The sequence below is a fragment of the Balaenoptera musculus genome, chromosome 18, assembly GCF_009873245.2.
Source record: "Balaenoptera musculus isolate JJ_BM4_2016_0621 chromosome 18, mBalMus1.pri.v3, whole genome shotgun sequence".
In the NCBI taxonomy this organism is placed as follows: Eukaryota; Metazoa; Chordata; class Mammalia; order Artiodactyla; family Balaenopteridae; genus Balaenoptera; species Balaenoptera musculus.
In genome coordinates this window covers 63,566,678-63,586,103 of record NC_045802.1, presented here as the reverse complement: position 1 = coordinate 63,586,103, position 19,426 = coordinate 63,566,678, and the positions used below count along the sequence as shown (strand labels likewise).

At 35.8% G+C, this 19,426-nt stretch overlaps 1 protein-coding gene across 2 annotated transcripts in view; it reads right to left on the bottom strand.

The window, feature by feature from the left end:
- GPC6 (glypican 6) overlaps positions 1-19,426 on the bottom strand; it is a 1,058,679-nt gene that overhangs the window by 525,203 nt on the left and 514,050 nt on the right. For both annotated transcript variants that reach the window (XM_036832071.1, XM_036832072.1), the window contains exon 3: positions 1,137-1,528. In XM_036832071.1, the coding sequence (XP_036687966.1) occupies positions 1,137-1,528 (392 nt within the window). The remainder of the gene's footprint in view (positions 1-1,136; positions 1,529-19,426) is intronic.

Genomic DNA, 19,426 nt, shown 5'->3' with positions numbered 1-19,426 from the left:
TAAGAATTGATAATTTAAAAAATGGATTGCTATGAATTTTACAAACAGAGCCATAGAGAAACATTTTTAAGGGTATATACATCTTGATACCAAGATGTAAATATTGAGGAGATTAAAGTGGGGAAAAAAGAAACATGCCAGGATGGTACTAATAGTTATAAAAAATATGTGGCTCTTTGGCACGACCCTGCAGTAAGAAAGTAATATTTAGCAATAATCTTTGTACAAACATGACCTTCTTGGGGTGACATAATACCAGACTTCTGTTATCTATTGTTTTAACTTTACCTCTTAAAGTAATCATCTTTCAGTTTATTTGTTGGACTGCCCTCATAAATGGGCAAGCTCATCTCATAAGAGCAGTTGAATGTCAAGGAAGAATTTAAACGAAGGCATATATCCTCTACACAGGAAACACTCAATGTTTTAAAAACAGCAGTGGAAAAAAAAAACCCCTTGCAGTAAAGGTTTAGAGACATCCTCAAGGAAAGGCACAGATGTGTATTAGTGATTTATCTTTCTCATAAGCCCAACGCAATACACGGCATTGAATTACAAAGATAACGTATAACAGAAAGAATTCTCCGCCAGATTCTACACTTTGTATTCATTAGTCCTCCCTAATCCAGTTCTACAGGTGTCAGCTCTTCTTTTACTAGTAAGGAATTCGGCCACTTTGACAAGGGTGATGAAGAAGAAATGCCAGGTGCTGGTGTTCGGAGCAACAACTTGTCTCCACTTGCCAGCGCCATAAGACTGTCTCCTTGGGACTTCCTAGAGGATTATAACCTCCGGATGGACTGTTTCATGAGTATTTATCATCTTTAAAACTGATCAGAAATGCCAGGTGGTCATGGTTACAAGACACCTGTTTTCGCGCATTTTCTGATAAAAGCTTCTCTGCTGAATTGCTGATAAATATTGACATTATGTTTCAAACCACATGCAATGGCTTGAAATCCTGGCTTCTCTCACACAAAGAATTAAGCTTTACCATTTAGCTGATTTCTCTAAGAGCAAGAACCACTGTAAGTGAGAACTTTTACCTTGAATTTCTTTTTTAAACGTTGGTTTTAAAAACAAACAAAAAAAAAAACGAGAAAGGCCAATTAGAAAGACAGTAGATTTTCAATTACCTTGGAAACTCGATTTGCAACTTCTCTGCCCACGGTCAGCCCCTGGACAAATGTCCGAGCAGCAATGAAGGCGCGAGTGACCTGAATTTTCAGCTTCCGGGGAACATCTCCAAATGGCTTCAGCTGGTCCGTGTATTTGCTCACGCACTCCAGGTAGTCCTCGCTGAAGTGATACTGTGGGTTGATCAGCTGAAACATTCGTTCCAGGAGCCGAGCCCAGAAGTCATTGAGCATCTCCTCCAGATTCACATTGCCCCCGGTGTAGTATCTTTTTAGCTCTGTGAAGAGGTCCTGGAACACTTCCGAATTCTGCATGTACAGCATGCCATAGGTCCGTACAAACATATCATTTAGTGACTTCTCTGCATTTTCCAGAAGCTCTCGGAAAAATTCTGCAAATAAAACAAGAAAGCAGTCGTAAATTAGCAAGATCTAGGAAGCCCAAGACATCTACTTACCTTAAAAACAACTGCTTCTAATGGTTATTTTCACAGAAAAAAAATGTATCCTGTGATTAAGGAATCCACGAACTGATAATATTTTAAATGAGATTTGACCTACATCTATGATCTTCTCTGAGTCAAAGAAAACAGAAGATCATGGGATTCTGTCTGAAATAACATCCATTAACATTAGGAATTTACCATTTAATACTCCTCCAAAAAGGTTCAATTATATTTCCATTTATTGTTAATTTTAGAAAATCCTATGGTTTCATATTAACTCAAATCAGAATATGTGGCTAAGTATTGTCATTAACATAATAATAAATGCATAAGTGATAAAAACATTTGCTCCAGTCTATTTACAAATCTGTCCTACCACCAAATTCAATTAAATTGCTTTTATTTGGAAAAGTTCATAAATGGGATATTCAAATTAATGTAATATTTGGACTCTTTGTAGTTGCTATATATAGCAATCAATTATCAGTGTTTAGAGATTCATAATGCAATTAAATGCACTTAATGCCAAGGCTATAATAAACATAATTTAGGCTGCCATCATGCATAAGAAAGTTATGAAGTACCATGCATTATCATCATATGCTATCACTATCATTTTATAGCACTTGAATAAAATATAGGCATTTGGGCTTTCTGGTTAAGAGGTTCTAAATGAAAAAGAGTCTACCAAGAAATGACCTTTCGATCCTGCAGTAGCACTTGAGTGTTTCTGGGAGTAGTAGTAGGCAAAAAATTAGGATGGCAAAAACAACGTCCCTGGGTACTGGTAGGTCCTCATATTAGTCTCCCTCAAGACACAGTTCATATGTGTATGATACTTATTCATTTGCACAAATGAGCCTGGGTAGAGCAAGCTCAAGTTTTATCCCATTCAGAGAATGTGACTGGGGGTGGGAAAAAGGCTATGGAAAGATCATTCTTCTGAGTCTGTAAATCCAAGTTACCAACAACATAGTAATTCTGCTTTACCTCCTACAGTTCCCTCTTATTCGCGGAAGCTATGGCCCCTCTCAGTTAAAGCCGGGGAAAAAGCAAGTCCTGGATACCTCAAGGAATCCCAGTAGGAATCAAATAAAAACCTCTTCTTTTTTCTGGGGGCTTGCGGGATTCTTTTCCTGAGATGCAGAAGAGAAAAAGCCACGACTCTCTCTATGAATTCTATGGAAGCTACACCTAATTTCGTCTTTATCAAATGAAGAAGCACTTGATTTAGCTACCTCAATTCCAAATAATACAGCATTGAATCACTGTCTTGATAAAATGGTGTCTATAATGGTGATTATTTTGTATTTGTTTTCAAATAAAACCAGTACACTAAATCTTAAAGAGGACTCTGTTCAATGTTTATCCTCTTACTACAAAAGAATACATTTTTTTTTCTTAAATACAGAAATTATGTTGCTACAGTGGTTAGCAAAAACTGAGGGATTATCTGAAAGTCATGGCTTATCACCCCTGTGTCATCTTGTTCAAGGCACCAAATAGTTCTTATTTTAATTTTTCCCAAATGTAAAAATCAGGCTAAATAGTATTAAACCTCCCTAATCTTCGAGGATTCATTAAGGAAAATCACTTCGGGCAAAAATGTTCAAAACTGTTAAAGGATTAATTAATCAAAATATTTATATATGCTATATGTCTATGTTATTTATGATTTTTTGAAATAAGAAACATTTCAGAAGTTTTTCAGAAATTTACTAGTAACTTATATTGTCCTAAAATGGAAACTATATTAAATTATTAATATTAATAACAAAGTATAAAAATAGCATAGTAAAACCTTTCAGTCTTGAAACCAAGGATGAAAATAGCTTGGCCTTGTTCATATAGGAGCAGAGTGAAAGGTGTTATAATTGTGAAAGAAACTATGAAAGAATGGAAAAATCACTGAATTGAAAAATACTAATATAATGAGACTGGAAAGTAGATTTTCATCAGGAGCTCAGGATAGCCTATTCATTTATCTTCTTTTTGAGGTCAATTATTTTGTTGGACTCTGAAATAAAAGCTTAATTTACTGAATACAGAGTACTGCCTTCAGCAATGAATAGTCAGTAATCAGTAGTGTGGTCTGGATTTGCAAGAGAAAAAAAAAAAAAAAAAAGAAAAATCTTCTGGTTCTCATTGTTCTCCAAAGATTTCAGGTATAAATCCTTCTCTGTAGGGATGAAAATTTTGTTTTCTCTTTTACAGAAGGTAACATTCCTAGACTTTTCCTCTCCTGACACCGGGAAAATTAAATATTAGGCTTATGACCATTTTGTAGCTGAATAGTTAAAATCAGATTGCCCACTCACTGTGCTTTGTGGTTTGTGTCTTTATGCCTAAATTAGTATCATAATTGAATATAGAAACTAAGTTATCAGATTTCCATAAATACGGCTCAAGAAACATTTTATTAGATTCCAGGATTAAATTTGTGTTTAAGGGTGTGTCATTGTCTCAAAAGTTTGCTCTTAGCTTCAGTGGTCCTCAAAAGTCAAGTTATTATTCCGTGTTCAAAATCATTATACAGTTTAGTCATCTCACAGTCAAAGTTAATACTTGGTATTGAAGGATGCTAATGCATCAGGCAATTACGACAAATGTTGGTACCCTAAAGTACATTGATCTTAGACCTTATGAAAGATGGGGATCTGAGGTAGTGAGGCAAAACTAATGTCCTCCAAAAATTAAGTATTCTCATTTCATTTTTAGCATGCCCACTGACTTAAACTTCCACCTTTTGAAGGGTGACTCTTTGAACAAAGTATTTTATGCTTGGATGAAAACTGTCTCAGCAAACCAAACAAGATGGGGATTTGGAAGACAGTTATCACACCCATTTTGCTGAGAAAGTATTATGCCCAAACAGCATAGAGAATAAAATCGAAGAGCCATATAAGGAAAAAAAACAACTCAGTCTAACCCTTTGCTTAATGGGAGAGGTCAAAGCTCAGTGGATAAAGGCTTCAGTCAACAAAAATTCTCATCTGTAAGAGTTTGGCAGATGAAGATGTTTTTTAAAATTTTTTCCTTCACCAATCACAAAATATACATCAAAGGTGGTTGCTTAGGGCTCAGTTATGCTTTATAGATGCACAAAAGAACTTCTTCCAGCCAGCAGTAGCCTCTGGGATGATTTTATTCATCTAGAGGGGAGATCTGGATGTGAACATCTGTTTGCTGCAAGGCAGACTGCCCCAAGTGGGAGAACAATCTTGTAGATAAAAACCACCACTGTTCCAAAAGCAAAAAGAAAGTCTATGCATGCCACGGATCGCTTGGAGAGGCCTCTTAAGGGGCAAAAATCAACTCCTAGGAGCCAAAAGGTGCTCTAAGGATATCTGAGAAAGGCTTCAAATAAAGCCTCCAAATGAATGGATCAAAATGTAAGGTGCACACAGGACCAAGGGGAGGTGCAAGCAAGAGGAGAAAGGCAGACTAAAGGCTCTCAAGGAATCTGCAGTCCGCACAAAACAGCAAAAGCTTGGCCCATTTAAGCTGGAAGTGCTATCTAGTTAATATTATCGTAGGGGGATTGGGCATGGCAACTGGATCAAGCATTGTTTAGCATTTACCCAGAAACTGTAGCATCTTCCTGTTCTATTCTCATGCTCTCCAAAACACTTCTCATTGAAAGGTCATTTAAAATGAGTGCTTCAGATGGTGGTGTAAATCCACTTTATCCCAGAGCCCAGTGAGTGAAAAGCTTTGGTCACTGGTGTCAGTGGAGACTGTATCCATGCATGATCACAGACAGCATCTGTCTCACCAGGGGAAGCAGGTATATTCACTTTGCTTCCCTAAACCCACATATTTGTGTTGTGTGTATTACTCTTGTAATCTCTTTTTTTCTGCCCTCCTCTCCACAAAAGCATGCTAAATCAGTTCAGCCAGCCCAGAACCCAAGCTTTGGCTAAGGAAAAACCTCAAGTTGCTGGCATGGAGGGTAAGTGATTCAGAAAGCTGGTATCCTATAAGGGCTATGTTTCATAGACACAGGAAAGCTACCACCCTGCCCCTGACCCAGGCCCTTTTCAAGGTTAAGTCACTAGGAGAGTCCTTCACTCTGCACACACCTGTCAGCTTTCAAGTATATCTTCTGAGATGACTTCTCCTTTCAAAGTCTCCTTGCTTACATCATAACCTGATGTGACCAGCAGGGAAATGCTGGGTTAAGGAGGAAGAAGCACCCCAGTGCCATTTACTCTATTCTCCGGTAGACTTACACATGGTCCCTAAATGACCCACCTCTCCCCACTCCCCAGATGGTAAGACTCTATAAGAAGATTGGTGCTGCTCAGGGAGTCCTTGCCACATGCAATGTCACCCTTGGCAGGTCATGGCTTATGTGGAATGGACAGCTGGATGCCAGTCTTCTACATCAGGGGTCTCTGCCTCAGGACTGTTGACATTTTGAGCTGGACAATCTTTTTTTTTTATTATTTTAGTTTACTTTATTTTATCTTATTTTTTTTAAACATCTTTATTGGAGTATAATTGCTTTACAATGGTGTGTTAGTTTCTGCTGTATAACAAAGTGAATCAGCTATACATATACACATATCCTCATATCCCCTCCCTCTTGTGTCTCCCTCTCACCCTCCCTATCCCACCCCTCTAGGTGGACACAAAGCACCAAGCTGATCTCCCTGTGCTATGCGGCTGCTTCCCACTAGCTATTTTACATTTCGTAGTGTGTATATGTCCATGCCACTCTCTCACTTCATCCCAGCTTACCCTTCCTCCTCCCCGTGTCCTCAAGTCCATTCTCTACGTCTGTGTCTTTATTCCTTGGACAATCTTTTTTTTTTTAATTAATTTTTAAAATTAAAACAAATTTTATATTTATTATTATTTTTTTTGCCCCACCATGCAGCTTGTGGGATCTTAGTTCCCCAGCCAGGGATTGAACTCGGGCCCTCATAGTGAAATCACGGAGTCTTAACCACTGGACCACCAGGAATTCCCTGGGCTGGACAGTCTTTGTTGGGTGTCTGTCCTGTGCATTGTAAGATAACAAGTAGCATCCCTGGCTTCCGCCTACTACATGCTATGGGCACATCCTTTCTCCAGGAGTGATGACAAAATTGTCTGCAGACATTATCAAATGTCCCCCAGGGGGACAAAATCACACTCACCCTACCCACTCGGCACCACCCTTCTACTGATAAATTCCAGAAGCCTAGAAATAGGCTATCGATACATTCCGAGGAAAAGCCAGCACATTTCTAGACCTCATCAGCCTCACAATTTATTTACAAGATGAACTTGAGGATCTGTGTGTGCTTTAAGTGAAAGGAGCTGAAACATGCATCATATTCACAGGTAAGGCTGTTGGTGACCAATACTACCATTTCCACATATGGTGCCTATCACAGGGTAGGGCCTTAAAAAGTGGTGACTAGTGAACGAACAAATAGATGGTGAGCATGAACACCCAGTGAAATACATCCTGACTCCACGTGGACCGGGCTCCTCTTAGATAGTAGTAACTGTGGGAGAGAGATGCTACAACCATATCTTAGAGCAGACATAACTGATGTGCCCTACTGTCACCCTCCAAACTCATGTATTTATAAATATATAAACATTCACACCCTCCCATGCTCCATGGTCATGTGCACCTACATGTGAAATGCCCTGTGGCCTCTGCTCAAAAGCATGGTGGTTCTCAAGAAGGCTCTACCAGACCCTCGCTTCCTCTCTGGACATCTCTGCCTGTTCTGAGCCACACTTTGCCTGGTTTCACTGCTGCCCCTCCTGCTGCTGGTCCTGCTGGGCCTTAACCCCACGGCCTACGATCTCACCAAGCTGACCGCGTTCACATTCACTCGCGCACTTCATTTAGGCAATGGCTCGCATGAGTTAACTCTTCAATCACCCTGTCTCCTACACTGCAGTGAAGCCTCCTTCCATCCAATAGCTAGTCATATAAACTCAGTTTGGAACTTTGTTGTTTTCAGTAAGCAAGACAATGCCACGTTTTATTTCGTCATTACTCAGGTTAAATAATTATGTCAGGGAAAGAGGAGAACTATTTTGAAGACATATCCTATTATATCATCTTTGTAGTTTTTCTTAAACATCAGTTGCGTTTTTGTGTAAGAAACAGACCCTCAGTAGGCATTTTTAAAAATTATGGGGTTGAAATTAAATAAAATGATTTTCAAAATAACAATTTATTCAACAAGGGAGAAATCAGAATCTGTAATTACTGAGACGAAGTTGCTGTAAGCAAAACTTCATTTGTGATTTGCCCCTTCTTTATCTCTTAATTCATACTTTCTCTTGCTCCGTGTGTGTGTGTGTGTGTGTGTGTGTGTGTGTGTGTGTGTATGTTTTCATAGATTATGTTTATTATGTTATAATAAGCATTATGATTTAGTCAGTCAGTTCATCCCAGGAATTAATAGAAGCCTATATAATTTCAAAGTGATTTAACAATAGTAATCTACAGATTTCCTGTTTGAGGGATTATTATAATCAAACTACAGATGAGGAAATTGAGGCCCAGAAATGTTAAGCAAGTTGCCCTAGACCACTAAGCTGGCGCACGACCCAGAGCTCCAAACCACTGCTGATAGGGTGAGTTCTAAGAGACAGTAGGACAGCAGGGCAGCTTTGTAGTTTACACGAAGTCCAATTTTCACACTGTGATTTGAATAATTAATGAGAAGTATAATAAACTCCTGGGACACTGGGTAAAACCATACTTAAATATAAATTGCAAAGTGCATTCTAAAATCAAATCTAAATTATCTTTTAAAAATAATTTTCACGTGTGATTATTTTTCCACTAATACCAATTAGCTAATGTAGATAACTGAGACTGGAGAGCACATGCAAATCCCTAGGGTTGGTATATCTTCCTCAAAGGAGTGGCTTCCACTAGAAGAAAATCAGTGACCGAACCTGTGATTATAGCTACAGAGCACAGAACAGCGACTGGTATGCAAAAGGGTGCTAAAAATATTTGACTTCACATATGTCCCATTTTATAACATATATATACACGTATATTGTAGATATTGTCTTATAATAACATGTATATATTATCAACAAATACATTTAAACATTTGAATAAATTCAAACAAGCAAAATATAAACCAACAATGGCAAAGAATATGGGAACAAAATGCTCCAAATATTTAATATCCAGCCCTTTACCAAGACATTTTGCCAATCCCTGGCAGAAAGTGTCAAAATCCTAAGTGAGATGTTTTAAGATAAATTAATCAAACAGAATGTATTATGCCTTTGAATTCTTGTAAGTAGGAAGACAATTTAATTATTAGTCTGTTATCTCTTAGTAGTAGAATAAAAGTTCTTTCCTCCATTATTTTACCTTATATGTTAAAATTTGCTCTGACAGCCCTGCAGTCTGTTCACCTCTTTATATTCCCCTGTGAGGTAACTAAAATCCAAAAGTAAATTCTTAAATCACTTAAATGATTTAGAGGATTTAGGTGACTTTAGTGATTTTAAAGTAGACACCCTAAATTTTTCTAAGATTGTGGTTTAATGAGTCCCTGGAGATGTTCATGAGGAGAAAATCTTACAATAAACCTGGAATGTAAAATAGACAGTATAAAAATGAAAAAGGAAAAGAAAAAATAACACTCTACTCTGATACTAGGTTAAGGTTAAAAAAATAATACAATTTTCTTTTTCAAATTTCTTTTCATGATAATTAATGAAAATAAAAATTTAAACAATCTCTTAACATCGTACAAGGCCCTACAACAAAATAAAATGCTCATAATAAATCTAGGAGAATTATTTTCAGAAAATAATAAATATATCAGTTGTTTAAAATGTTACAATACAGAAGTCAAAAGTTGTTTGCTATATTAATCCAAAGGTTATTTTCATTACATTACTCCCATTGTATGTTGGAAACTCTAACAAACTAGATCTAAATAAGTAGAAATGTAAGGGTGCTGGGGAAATACTTCTAACCAGTAAGTCAGGAAAAAAAAATGCCCAAAAACTTAGGATACAGTAAATGCATTTTTAAACACATTATTCAGCTCAACTGGACATCACCATTCTATATTCTTCCAAGGTATCTAATCAAGTTGACTAGACTTTTCCATGAAGAAATTTTTAATGAAAAGTCATCAGTTTACAATCATGAGTATTTGTTAAAAATAACCAATATCTTGCAACAAAGTCCTTTAATTCAATACCATTAAGGTAAAGTCAGCTGAAGAGACCCAAAGCCAGGAGATTTTTCAGAATCAGGTGTGTAATTCAGCTGCAAAAAGAAAAGTTATCTGAAAGCAGCACTCTGTAACTGGCTGATATAGGGAGATTTGAAGCAATAGAGCAGTTTATAGAAATTGTTGATTTGAATTCATATTTCGCAAGGTGAAATTTTTTCTATACTTAGTGATCCTTTACACATTAGATTGATAAATGTTTTATTTCTTGGTAGGTTATTTCTCCCAAAGATCTCTTTTAAAGTAAGAAAGACTGATTAGGCCATTTATGTTCACAAGGTGGTATAGATAAACTATTAATGCTGGGAGTCACGAATGAAGTTTGAAAGTTGCTGACGGTTGCTGCCAAAAGCAAACAAGTGTTTTGAGACTACAGATGGTATTTGTATCTCACCCTAAGCAATGCATATGAAATTGAAATCTGGGATGTTTTCTGAGTTCACCTTCGTCATTGTGCAGCTCCTTAGCTTTGGCCTACGGACAGTGTTCTTTAGGCCTTGCCCAACACCCTGCTTCCATTTTTTTCTGATGACATTACCCACAGCATGGAGTATATGCTCTCTTTGTAGTATATTTCTCTCTTTACAAATCCAGTTCTTTGTCCAGCTCCCCTGACTTCTTCACCCAACTACTCATTGGGCCAGAGGGTAGGACACACCTCTCCAATATCAAACCACCAAGGGTGAACTTTGGGAAGTGGGGCTAAAGGTAGTTTGTAAGTGAAAAGTCAATGATAAGGACCTGGGGGTACTGGAACAAGAGATTATGTAGGCTTTTAGGGAGAGTAAGGAAGAAGAGCCAAAGGAAATTTACTTCTTTTTCCCTCTTGGCTGCCCATTAAAATCACTTAAAAAAAATCTTGATGCCCAGGCTGCATTCTAGACTAAATCATAATCCATCAGAGTGAGATCCAGGTATCGATATATCTTCAAGCTCTGCAAGTGATCCCAAAGTATGGCCAAGATTGAAAATCACTGCAGCTCTTCTCTGTTCTCTAATACTTTCATTTTAGGTCAATGCATGATTGATGATGAAATGGGCAGGGAAAGGAGGAATAATGATGGAGGGAGAAGCCATATTATACATCAGGAAAGACCTTATTTTCTCCTTCCCTTCACTTACTTTCCCTTCTCTCTTTTCTTGCAGTAGAAAATTAGTGTTCTGGTCTTGGGAAGGCAGCCAAGCATTGGTCAGTGTCCAGAGTATGTGAAGAGCACTGGCAGTGGTCCTGGGGGATAAGAGTGTGCTAATCTCTTTTCCTTTGTCTTCCATCTCTTTTTCCTTTTCCACAACTTAACACCCTCTCCCCAGTCACCCACTGCCTTCATTGATTACAGGACAAGGGACTTATCCCATGGTGAGGGAAGGAGGGGTACAGTATGGGAAGAGGGAGGAAGAAGGTCTGATAATGTCCAAATTAATTCATAACAAAGGGAAATGGAATGATTACAAAAGTCTAATCAGGGCATCATTTAAGCACATAACATGGACAACAGGAGGAAGAAGTTGTGTATTGGAGAATGCTGAGAATTCAATCCCATCCCTGAGAATGGGAAATGCTGAGTTGCAAAAGCATAATTAAATATAACAGTTTTTGTGAAAATATTGTATCTTAATTTAACACTAACTTATTAAGTGGTATCCTTTCTGGCCCATCAAAAACCTGCAACACCAAAAACATGTGAAAAGTCCTGGAATAAAAAGGACTTTTTTACTTTGCTTAACAGATGTTTAAATGAAAGCAAAAGTCAGTACAAAGCATAAGTTTTAAAAAATAAATCAAATAATAATATATTCACATATTTTGCTATACCCCACCTTCAGTTTTGAGTTGTTTTTAACCATCTACACTTTGCAAAAGAAGAATGTTAACCTTTTTGATATCTACTACTTGTCTGTTTCTTTTTTTTTTTTAAAAGAAAAAGTGAAATGCAGGATACCTCTAATAAAAGAAGATGGTTCAAATGCAAAGTAAGGTCAAAACTATGTGTGTAAAGATATTCCTCCTTTATTTATTTTAGCAAAAAGGAGAGAAAAATTAAAAATCCCCAAAGAATGACTAATCCACACTGTAAAATATTATGTGACGTTTATAATTATTTTTAAAGAACATTTAAAAGCTAACTTTTACTAAGCACTATGAGTGAGCTGCTGTTCAAAGGGCTTCTCATGTGTTAACTAATTTAATCTTGTCAGCAACCCTATGAGACAGTTATTATTATCGTCTGAATTTTACATTTGGGGATACAGAAGCACAGAAAAGTTAAGTAACTTACAAGGTACATAGCTAACAGGTGTGTAGCTGGGATTACAAACCCAGGCAGTATGGCTTCAGAATCTACAGACTCTATAGATAATATGAGAATTGAAGCTTATAAATTTAGAAAACTCTTTTTAAACAAATATAATACAAAATTACAAATACAAAATAAGGCATAGGACCTTGGATAGGGTCTATTCAAGTGAAGGGTCTTGAAACATAAACTTTACCAGATTCATGGGAAATCTATCTCTAGTATAAGATATGATGACAGAAATTGGTAAGATATAAAATGATACAAAAGGATGTATCAAGTACAATCCCAATTTTGTAAAAATAAATAAATGATAAACACATACACATTGAGAAAAATTTAAAAAATACATATGCAAAAACAGTTTACAATGAGTAGAATGTTATGGCTTATTTGTATTTTCTTCTCTGTACATTGTTAATTTTCCAGAGTTTGTACAATGACTATAAATTGCTTTTATATTTGGAAAAATATATATATATTATTTTAACATGAAAAGCCCTCTTAAACACAAAAATATTGCTTGATGACAGAGGGGAAATACCTAAATGCACAGAGAGGGCCGAAAATAAACAAGAAATTTACTCAAAATTACAGACTATACCAGCAAAGTAGAAGGAATAGAATTTGAGCCTTTTGACTTTAAATCTAGTGGATTCCTACTGATTAGTAAAAAGGACTTAATTAATAAAAAAAGAAATAAAAAGTACAGCATGCTGGCTATAAAATAATGCTCTCAGTAATGTTAGGTAATTATCTATTAATATTAAAAACATCTACACTTTGGGTTATTGAATAAATGCTCTGAAAAATACAGATAATTTCTATTTATTTCTGGATGGAGAAAGGATTTCTCTAATTGATGTAATCACTATTCAACAAAATTCCATTGTTCATTATTACAGATGTCAGCTCAAACTAAAGAAAAAAGGCCATCAGTTTCAGATTTCAATTATTATGAATTTAAAGTCATTGTCTTCTCTGAAGAGCTTTTGGTGGGCATTGGATGAACATTAGCACAGGATGATAAATTGTGTAATTCTAGGAATGTTTCTATAAACATCTGACAACAACAAAAATGTAAAGAAAGTCAGGGCAACTTCCAACCACCTTTGTCACTCACCACATGCTTGAGCTTGTTGGACAAGACTAAGAGATGGCACAGCCTCCCCAGGTCATACCTTAGGAATCATTTGATTCCTTAAATCTATCAAAGGGAAATGAACATCAGCCCCACTTGGCAGCATAGATGTTTAATTCAAATGTAACTATATTGTTTTGATGAATGCATAAACAATGGATATCCTGGTATAGGTATATAATAAGACTTACAGTATTATTGTGTAAGATATAAATACAGATGAATTAATTTAACTTCGATCTAAATTTGCTTGAAATTGGTTACATTCACTTTGCCAGTCATTTACCAGATTCTTCTCAAAGAAAAAAATACTGAATTCATTAATCTCATGTTGTATGATGGCTATTTTACTTTTATAACATCAATCATTTGGAATGCAATGAACAAAAACAATTATTATTAAACACTTCATAAAGTATCAATTATTGAGTGTCATATCTTTTATGAAATTCTACAATGTTGAATGTACGCATCCTATTTCTCATAATGTCAAAATTAAATTAACCCCTAGATAAAGGACATGCTTATTTTGATCCATTGGTATGTTTTAAATTTACAAAAATCTTTTAGATGACCTCTATCCCAACTTCTGAATTATATAGATCGTATGTAAAAGTCCACAAAAGAATATATTCAGTTAACTTTAAAAAAGTTTTATTTGTACCACAGGCTGATTATTTTAGACTTTATTGGATATTTTATAATATTTGTTCGTCATTAGCCATATGTTACATAGTGATATATCACTCTTATTTTTATTCTGATGTTTGTCATAAAAACCTCCCCAAAGCAATTAGCAATAGTTTTAAAGAAAGTATCTACATATTAGAAATTGATCTCTACAAAGGGTAGTCTTAAAACAGCTCTGATTTAGGGGGACTTCTTTAAAGGGCTCTGCAAAGCTTCCTCAATATAGCAGTTCTTCGTTTTTTGTTTTGTTTTGTTTCAAATACCCTGACCTAGGAAAACACGGCTTGTTGTGAATGACTCCCTCCATGGCCATTCCCCCCTCTCTTTTTGAACTGCTGATGGTAATGAATCTCCTTCTTCCAGCTCCAACTGCTGGATTCAGTTATCATCAAGAGCAGACATCAACCAGCACTCTTATCTTGCTCTGATGGATAGACTACTAACCTTTCACAAGATTAGAGACACAGGGTGCTCTGGAGATAATAAAATTCAAATAGGTTTATTTCAAAGGGCAATCCAATCTCGCTTTTGTTCATGGGTCACTTGGCAGATCATTTGCCAATGCAGTTTTTGTGTCTTTCCAAGCCAGGTTCTGGTTCATTGTGCCAAAGATGTCAAATTAAGTGGGCTGCAGAAGCCATTTCCAAAGTAAGATGAGGAAAACTTGAGAATAACATTATTTTAGTACATATGACAAAAACTCTATTGGCCATAATTTTAATTTTGCTTAAATTATACCTACTGTACTAAAAAAGTAAATCAAGGCTAACCATGTTGACAACACCAATGGCTTAGCATAACTGCCAGTATTGTGATCCTTAAGTATAAATTCCAAATGATAATTCAGAGATTTCCATTTCAAATAAATGCCTAATGGAAATCAAAACCAAGAGTTAAAACATATGGTGCTTTTTGAATATTACGAGGGTATCTGTTTAAAATTTTTCTAGAAATAAAAGTCAAAGAATATTAAATGAAATAAATCAAGAATAAGTACTACACACATATGAAGAAAAAGATCAGGACCGAACTCTATTCCTCTAAGAGCAATGAGTAATCTTTACAAAAGGCTTCATGTATTTTTCCTGTCCATAATGTCTCATTATTTAAAATTACCTCTTCCATATACAAGCCTGCAGTTAACTCCTAATAAGAAAATGAGAAAGGAAAACCAAAAGGAGTTCCATGTGGAGAATACTCTTAAAATGTGTTACTTATCTGTAGGATAACATTAGCATACTATTATGGAAGGTAAAATATTCAAATTTAAAGAATGTTAATAATTTTATATTACTATACCTGATACTGATGATACATATGTGTATCATCACTTTTATAATTAATTTTAATCCTTAATTACATATTTTGCAATGTAGTATAAAAGTTGTGTTCATTCTTTAAAAAAAGAGTTTTACAAAGTGAGAAAGTTAAATTTATATATATATATCTATATTTAAATTGTAAAAAGTTCTTAAAATTTTAAATGTTATTTCATTAAAAGAGAACTTTGCAATTACCTATATTTTCAATATCATAGCAGAACAATTTTCCCAGAGATATTTTTAAATCAATCATAATTGATTATCCTTACTGTGTTTTACTAATTAAATAAGGCTTTGAAATGAAACAATTATAATCAATTGTATATTTAAAATAAAACATTTAGCTGGGCTGTTTTGCTCTTTCATTTCAATAATGCAGCTGAAGAACATCTGACAAATTCTTATTAAAAATAAATCTGAGGGCTTCCCTGGTGGTGCAGTGGTTAAGAATCCGCCTGCAATGCAGAGGGCACGGGTTCAAGCCCTGGTCCGGGAAGATCCTACACACCATGGAGCAACTAAGCCTGTGCGCCACAACTACTGAGCCTGTGTTCTAGAGCCCGCGAGCCACAACTATTGAAGCCCGCGTGCCTAGAGCCCGTGCTCCGCAACAAGAGAAGCCACCGCAATGAGAAGCCCGTGCACTGCAAGAAGAGTAGCCCCTGCTCACTGCAACTAGAGAAAGCCCGCGCAGCAACAAAGACCCAATGCAGCCTAAAATAAATAAATTTATGAAAAAAAAATTCTGAGACTACATTCTCCAAAGAGGTTATGCAAAATTAGAAAATGTCATTTAGATTATTTTAAAGATGTTTTAAAATTTCTTGGAATAATCATTGTATATTCTTATTTATTTATTTGGTAATATGAGATTGATGAGGTTAAAATTGTTGTCTTGTACTGAGACACAGGAACCACCAAGCTATATTCTTTCTTCTCTGTGCAGAAAAACTACAATCTAACAGTTTGCAGAATGTTACCTAAAGCAGTCCTATCAGAAGAAGGGATATGAATGTCCAAAGCACTGCCTCTGAGTTAGATTGGACATACATCATGACATAATTAGAAAGATGCATCAAAGACAAATACTGGGATTCTCTTGGTTTTACCAAAATTTGAGATGTAGGGATATGCCAGTTACTCTTAGTGCCTCATCTATAAAATGGAAATAATAATAGCATCTTCCTCATAGGATGTTGTAAAGATTAAATGATATATTGAAAGTAATTATGAGAGTGTCTGGGTCATAATAAGGAATATATAATTGTCAGCTATTATTAGTACTGTCTCAAGAATGAAAACACTTGTTAATAATAACCATGACCATTATTATCCATTTAAAATCTATATTTGGTGTATAAGACAACATTATTTTTCTCATCATACTAGCCCAATGAGGTATTATGAAGTATTTTTTTATTGGTTCATAATATTATGTAAGTTTCATGCATACAATATTATATTTAGACTTCTGTATATACTATAGCATGCTCACCACCAAGAGTTTAGTTTTCATCCGTCACCATACTGTTGATTCCCTTTACCCTTTTTGTTCTCCCCCAACTCCTCTTTACCTCTGGTAACCACTACTCTGTTCTATGTATCTATGTGGATTTCAAATTATATTACAAAGTTATAGTAATCAAAGCAGCATGATACTGGCAGAACAGACATATATATAGGTCAGTGAGACAGAATTGAGAGCCCAGAAATAAACCCACACATATACGGACAATCAATTTATGACAAAAGAGCAAAGAATGTACAATGGAGAAAGGACAGTCTCTTCAATAAATTGTGTTGGGAAAACTGGATGGACACGTGTAGAAGAATTAAACTAGACTACCATCTCACACCATATACAAAAATTAACTCAAAATGAATTAAATACTTGAATGTAAGACCTGAAACCATAAGACTCCTAGAAGAAAACCTAGGCATTAACTCTTTGACATCAGTCTTAGCAATATATATTTTTTTGATATGTCTCCTCAGACAAGGGAAACAAAAAGAAAAATAAACAAATGGGACTACATCAAACAAAAAGGTTCTGCACAGCTAAGGAAACCATCTACAAAACAAAAAGACAACCTACCAAATGGGTGCAGATATTTGCAAATCATATATACAATAAGGGGTTAATATGCAAAAATATAAAAACTCAGACAACTCAACAACAAAAAACCCAAATAACTCAATTGAAAATGGGCGGAGGAGCTGAATAGACATTATGAAGTATTGTTATTGAGAATGGCCCCCAAAAATGTATTTGGTGGCAAAAATAGATGTAATATACTAGTTGTTGTGTGATATCCTTATGTAGGGGAGCAAAATTTGCCACCTCAAAATATGTCTCTGGCATGAGGATTAATTTAGATTAGTTTTAAGCCCCAAAAGACTTAGGAAGAAACTTTGACTTCCCCCCTAACCGCCTAAAAGAATTATATAGATAAAGGTCCTGTCCCCAGAATAGAGCTATCGCCAGAGATACTGCAAATGTGGGCTAGGTGGGGTGAGGGAGACTCTTAGAGATCAGAGTCCTCTCTGTCCCTTTGTCTCTGTATGGCCCAGCAAACAGTTACCAACATTTGCTTTTGCATCTTCATGTCAATTGCCTTCCTCCCCTTTGAAGTCCCAAATCCCTTACTCCCAGTATCCTCTTTTGTCTTTAGCTGAGGATGGCCATTTTGATGAGTTACTCAGTTCTCCTGGGTCTCTCCCATGTATACATGTTATTAAACTTTTATATGATTTCACCCTGTTAATCTGTCTCATGTCAATTTTATTCTTAGACCAGTCTAAGAACCTAGAAGAGTAGAAGAAGTTTTCTGCCTCCCCAGCACATGATCAAAAAGATAATTTAATGTCAAATTAAATATATTACTCTAAAAATTATGTATCTATTATTCTCTCTTGAGGTGAACAATATCCTCCTTCTATAATTGTGTGTGTACATCTTTATTGTCACCTCTCTCTGTTTATGGTCTTTCAGTGACTGAGGCTTAAGAGTAACACCCCTTCACTGAACATATAAAAAGACTGAATAATCTGAATAATCGAATGACATTGTTGATCTATGTTGGTCCCGGCTCAGACATGCCTGGTATCTTTCCTTTGCAACAGGAAGTGTGGTTTGGGCCAGAGATTCAGTATAAGAGGCAAAGCAAGTAGTTGATACTAATGTAAACAACAGCTTTGTTTTCACATTTTGCATTTATGGAATTTAGTGTTTTTATTTACTTTGGCATATTTTTTTAGTATTAACCACTCAGCAATTCCTTCCCAATTAGTTTAGATCGCAATTCTAATTTCTTAAAACTCATTTTGGATTCCTAATCTTTTTTTCAGAGATTCTGGCAAAGAAGCTCCAACAAACCTGACTTTGCTTCAAGTCTCTGAACATATTTTATGTTCTCTCATGAAACCATTTATTTAAAATGAAACAAAACAAAACAAACAAACAAAAACAATAACAGATCCATAATCAAACCTGTGGAAACTTCTAAATAACCACAAACTTGTCCTGATACTCTTTATTGACCAAGCCTAATAACATTTTCCCAACCAGTTCAGTATCTACCTCATTATTATTCCATCCAAGCCATTTTTTGCAAGCTTGTCAATGACCATTCCATGTGAAATAGCACTGATAACTGTGCAAAGGTCAAACTGGGCTGTAACCAGTGGGTCTCCCAGTCTATAGGATCAGTCACTTTGTCAAAGATGGAATTTAGTTTTGTTTGGCATGGCTTGTTTTTGAACAGTCCATGTTACCTGTTAGTTTGTTACACTCCGGGTGCTTGCAAATTGATTGTGGAATAAATTGCTCCTGACTCTTTCCAAGAATGGACCTTAACCCTACAGGTAATTAATTCCCAGATATTTACTTCATATTCCTTCCTTACAGTCATTTGCTGTGATTGTCCTTTCCCTAGTTCTCTGGATCTGTGCCAGTCTGCCATAAATCTGCAAATTCACTTAAATGAATACAAGGTAATTTGATGTTGCATTTGATTTGGCATTAAATGCTACACAGTTGTTGACTTCAAAGTCAAATACATAGATCTTCACTGCTTAGGAAAAGAGGAGGCATTTGTTCTGAATCAGTTTGAACATGACCATGCAGTCAAGTTCAGATCTATAGAAACAGATACAGCATTAAACAAATT